At 40.5% G+C, this 5,704-nt stretch overlaps 1 protein-coding gene across 2 annotated transcripts in view; it reads right to left on the bottom strand.

The window, feature by feature from the left end:
- Positions 1-5,359, bottom strand: part of Frk (fyn related Src family tyrosine kinase) — a 119,599-nt gene extending 114,240 nt beyond the window's left edge. Inside the window, exons 1-2 of one of the 2 annotated variants that reach the window (XM_029482170.1) lie at positions 5,291-5,359; positions 4,295-4,908 (exon numbers count right to left, since the gene is read on the bottom strand). In XM_029482170.1, coding sequence (XP_029338030.1) covers positions 4,295-4,659 — 365 coding nt within the window. In that variant the 5' untranslated portion in view covers positions 4,660-4,908; positions 5,291-5,359. Of the gene's footprint in view, positions 1-4,294; positions 4,909-5,066; positions 5,257-5,290 lie in introns of those variants that run through there. The other variant, XM_021174495.1, reaches the window with a different exon arrangement.
- Positions 5,360-5,704: the final 345 nt, after the last annotated feature.

Raw genomic sequence — 5,704 nt, 5'->3', positions numbered from 1 at the left:
CAACCAGAGCAGTCTCAGTTCCCGCGTGATTGGACTGGAGCAGAAGCTGTGTTCCACTCACCAGCAGTCTCAAAATCCTGTGGCGGGGGTTGTGGGTAGCTGGCGGGTGTCAGCCGACCCTGCGCCCTAGCTGCCCCGGTGCTTTTCTGACCGGAAGAGAAGACTTTTTAGAGTTTAATGAAAATGAATCCACAACATACCCAAATTTATGGGACACTAGGAGAGAAGTCCTAAGAAGAAAACTCATAGCTCTGAGTGCTGACAAAAAGAAACTAGAGAGAGCAGCTTGACAGCACACATAAAATCTCTAGATCAAAAGGAAGCAAATACACGCAAGAGGAGTAGACAGCACGAAATACTCAAACTTGGGGCTGAAATCAACCAAGTGAAAACAAAAAGAACTATACAAAGAATCAACCAAACCAGGAGATGGTTCTTTGAGAAAATCAACAAGATAGATAAACCCTTAACCAGACTAACTAGAGGGCACAGGGAAAGAATCCTAATTAACAAAATCAGAAATGAAAAAGGAGACATAACAACAGAACCTGAGGAAATTCAAAACACCATCAGATCCTACTACAAAAGGCAATGCTCAACATAAGTGGAAAACCTGGATGAAATGGTCATTTTCCTAGACAGATGCCAGGTACCAAAGTTAAATCAGGATCAGATTAATGATATAAACAGTCCCATTTCCCCTAAAGAAATAGAAGTGGTCATTAATCGTGTCCCAACCAAAAAAAGCCTAGGAGAAGGTGGGTTTAGTGTAGAGTTCTAACAGACTTTCAAAGAATACCTAATTCCAATTCTACTCAAACTATTCCACAAAATAGAAACAGAAGGTACGCTATGCAATTCATTCTGTGAAGCCACAATTACTCTGATACGTAAGCCACATAAAGATCCAACAATGAAAGAGAACTTCAGACTAATTTCCCTTATGAATATCGATGCACAAATACTCAATAAAATTCTCATAAACCAAATCCAAGGACACATAAAAACAATCATGCATCATGATGAAGTAGGCATCATCCCAGGGATGCAGGGATGGTTTAATATATGGAAATCCACCAATGTAATCCACTATATAAACAAACTCAAAGACAAAAACCACATGATCATCTCATTAGACGCTGAGAAAGCATTGGACAAAATCCAACACCCATTCATAATAAAAGTCTTGGAAAGATCAGTTATTCAAGGCCCACACCTACACATAATAAAAGCAATATAGAGCAGCCAACATCAAAGCAATCCCACGAAAATCAGGGACTAGATAAGGCTGCCCACTTTCTCCCTACCAATTCAATATAGTACTTGAAGTCCTAAACAAAGCAATTAGACTACAAAAGGAGATCAAGGGGATACAAATTGGAAAGGAAGAAGTCAAAATATCACTATTTGCAGATATGATAGTATATATAAGTGACCCTAAAAATTCCACCAGAGAATTCCTAAATCTGTTAAACAGTTCAGTGCAGTAGCTGGATATAAAATTAACTCAAACAAATCAGTGGCCTTTCTCTACACAAAGGATAAACACAATGAGAAAGAAATTAGTGAAACAACACCCTTCACAATAGTCACAAATGATATAAAATACCTTGGTGTGACTCTAATGAAGGAAGTGAAAGATCTGTATGATAAGAACTTCAAGTCTCTGAAGAAAGAAATCAAAGAAGATGGAAAGATCTCCCATGTTCATGGATAGGCAGGATTAATAGAGTCAAAATGGCTATCTTGCTGAAAGCAATCTACAGATTCAATGCAATCCCCATCAAAATGCCAAATCAATTCTTCACCAAATTAGAAAGGTCAATTTGCAAATTCATATGGAATAACAAAAATCCTAGGATAGCAAAAACTATTTTCAACAATAAAAGAACCTCTAGTGGAATCACCATGTCTGATCTCAAGATGTAATACAGAGCAATTGTGATAAAAAAAAAAAAAAAAAAAAAAAAAAAAACCTGCATGGTATTGGTACAGTGACAGACAGATAGATCAATGGAATAGAATTGAAGACCCAGAAATGAACCCACACACCTATGGTCACTTGATCTTTGACAAGGGAGCTAATACCATCCTTTGGAAAAAAGACAGCATTTTCAACAAATGGTGCTGGCACAACTGGTGATTATCATGTAGAAGAATGTGAATCGATCCATTCTTATCTCCTTGTACAAAGCTCAAGTCTAAGTGAATCAAGGAACTCCACATAAAACCAGAGACAATAAAACTTCTAGAGGAGAAAGTATAAAAATGTCTAAGTCGATTAATTCCTAGTTAGGCATAAATTATAGCTTTTTTAATTTTAAAAGTTCTTGATAATTGGAAAAATAATCTCAAAAATCTCCAAACTATTTTTTCTTTAGAAATATTAATCCTGTAACACAGCAGTAATGGCCCATAGCTGCTGTTTACAAAGAAATGAAAATTATGGAAGAGGCAGAGTGGATATGATCAAATTACACAATATGTAATTCTCTAAAAATTAATAAAAATGTCATATTAAAATAATAATAAAGGAAATTAGTCGGAAAGAAAAATTTCTAGATGAGGACATGAGGGGAGCCCCAGTGAGCTCCCCCATAAGGAGCCCTTCTTTACTATGAGCCCATTTCCCGAAAGATGTTTCCTGTAGTAGATTTCATTGGAACTCATCATCAATACTGAATCTTTACCTGCTTTCTAATCCACTAGAGTCTGTGTATCCATTATTAAGATTACATTTTATTGAGCTGAAGAGATGGTTGAGAACACTGACTGCTCTTCCAGAGGTCCTGAATTCAATTCCCAGCAACCACATGGTGGCTCACAACCATGTAATGGGATTGGATATCCTCTTCTGGTCTGTCTGAAGAGAGTAACATTGTACTCACATATATTAGGTAGATAGATAGATAGATAGATAGATAGATAGATAGACAGACATATTAAAGTAGAAAACTGTTGAAAAACATGTTACTCAAAAATGGAATTATTTAGAAAAACAAGGATTACATTTTATCTACTTTCTAGTCACACAGCCCTAACCTACCTACCAATATGTCTGCTCTTTGAATGGATAGATGGATGAATGGATGTGGCTTAAATAAATTATAATTTTTCTTCTTTTATACCATAAACTGTAGGAAATATGCAAATACTAAGTGAACTCCCTTGTGCCATCATAAACCATAGGAATTATTCAATCTCTCTCTCTCTCTCCCCCCCCCCCCCCAATAGGAAATATTTAGTTAGGCTCATAGTTACTGAAGGTCTTAATCTGCCATGGGACAGCAGGCATAGTGATTAAGTTCAGGGTGGAAAGAGCATGTGAGAGACTGTATGGTGTAGCAGTAAACACACGGAGCAGGATGGAGTAAAGGCTAGCTACACTCTGCAGAGGCCTGCCTACCACCCAGGCACAACTCCCTAAAGCTTCCACAGACTTCAAACGCAGCGCCACCAGCTGGAGAAAAAGTTTCAGAACCTGAGCTTGCAGAGACATTTCAGTCTGTAAGATGTATTAAACAACCTTTTGTAGTCCATTTCTTACAAGGTTAGATAATTGTTTAACCTCCACAATCAGAAACAGATAACTAGAACTGAGGCAAAAAGCAATAATTAGATGTGTTAATCATCGCCCCCCCTTCTAAAATCACTTTTTCAGGATGAAATCTTAATCTACTATTGAAAGAAATATCGCCATGATTTTTCTTCTTAAAATTTGTTGTCTATACCTGGCCATTTTTTAATCCTAAAAACCAAAAGCTATTTTCATAATTTGAATATACCTCAGGATCTAGGACCCCCAAGAAAGTTTTCTCTGTTATGATCTCACCAGAAAAATAACTACTACTGTGTAGTTGTTTTGTTGTCTTTGTAAGTTAGCCCACTTGTGAGCCTACCATAATGGAAATGGTTGTGGTCAACTGCAGGATTTGTAGCATTAGTTTGGAATGCTTGGAAAGTTTACACTAACTAAATAGCCTCCGATTTTAGATTTGAAAGTAGGTTTAGGAGAGACTATAGCTGCCCGTAAATGAAAATGTAGTTCTATTGAAAGTGAGGCAGAGGGAGAGTATTAAATGGACCATAGGTGTGCCCACTATAATCAAAGTCATTTTAGCAGTTCTCTCTCACTTGGCGAGAAAGACATGCTTCAATTAATAGCTTCTAGAATGTCTTTCCATACACTGGACCTATCTGCGAATGAGAGTCCGTGGATAGGAAGGAAGGAGAGCCAGAGCTCAGTATTCAACCCCGAAAGAATCAAGAAAAAAGTATGGCTGGTGCTACTCACGGCTCTGCCTGGAGACTCCGGTCCTCCGCCACATAATTGGAAGGAATGTAGCCCTGCAGCTGCTGACCTAAGCCGGTTCCCTTCTTCTCCAAATGTCTGGCCAACCACCAGCCCTCATGCGAAGTGTCCAAGACTTGGAGTTTGTCGCCGGCACGGAAGCTCAGGTCCTCTGCAGTACGTGCTTGGTAATCAAACAGAGCCACAAAATACTGGCCATGGCTTCTCTCCGGCTCTTGTGACCTGGGAGCCTCTGGGGGACAGTAGGCCCCTGGATTCTCAATTACCACTGACTTGTCTGCCTCTTGAGACCAGCAGGGGAGAAAAGGCTGCAGGTATGCCCAGAGCCTCACACAGACGCTGCCCATGGTGTTCTAGCTTAGTAGTAGCAGGGGAGGATAATCCTCTCCCCACAAGCTGTACAGAGCCACTGTCCTCCACCAGGCAGCTTCCAAATCAGCTGCAACTCACCATACCTCCCGCTTCGGATCTCTCGGCAGATCTGGGCTTGGCCAAGACACTCACAGCTGGCTTTCTGTTTGTAGCTGCTGCCCTGAGGCAAAACCAAGAGAGGACTGAGCTGGAGGTCCAGAGGGAAGGTGCTTCTTCCTGAGGGCCTGGGCACCGAACAATAAGTAAAATAAAAAGGGTTTTATTTAGAGGGACATTTGAGAACAAAGAACAGCCACCTCTCCCTCTGTCCCCGGAAAAAGTTAGAGAGAGACTATAACTGCAGGAAAAAGCTCCCAGCCCAGCCTGCTCCAGCTGCTCTCACCCTGCTTCAAGCCTGCAACTGAGAGAGTTCTGCTCTCTCCGGAGCTTTCCTTCTTGCTAATGAATAACCAGGCCGTGGAGGTTATCGCCTTTAACATCCTGAGCTGTACAGACTGTAATAATTCCTCCTAACTTCCTGGTTTCTTTTTGTCTGATCTAAAAGGAACTCCCAGGTCAGCTTTACCGCTCCCTCCTCCCACACCCAGGATAGACCAGCCCCCTTACCAAGAGTCAGATTCTTAAAGCAGCCAAAACCCATACTCTAGAGAGACAGGCTAGCCCAGATGGCTATCTGTCTTGCTATATTCCCTACGCGGAATGCAAGGCAGAGAGAGATTTATTTCCTCACAAATATGAGTAGGATTGTTTTGATACTGGTAGAGAAAATTTTTAAAGGAGCAAACTGGGTGTTTAGGTATGTTCTGCCAGACATGGGGCCATTGAGTCCCTACCATTTTTTTTTAATCACTAGGAATAGATTTTAATAGCCTCAGAAGTTTCTGGGGGAAAAAAAAGTAGCAAAGCAGCTGGGAAAAATGCTGAGAACCCGAAAGGCTGCTTTTTCCCACAGAGACATCTCATTCTTGATCCCATACATCGCTATTTCTGAAGCACATGTACCCAAGCACACACAGGAGA

Source organism: Mus caroli, chromosome 10, assembly GCF_900094665.2.
Source record: "Mus caroli chromosome 10, CAROLI_EIJ_v1.1, whole genome shotgun sequence".
Lineage (NCBI taxonomy): Eukaryota > Metazoa > Chordata > Mammalia > Rodentia > Muridae > Mus > Mus caroli.
The sequence above is the reverse complement of the archived record's forward strand: the minus strand, read 5'-3'. Positions and strand labels throughout refer to the sequence as shown.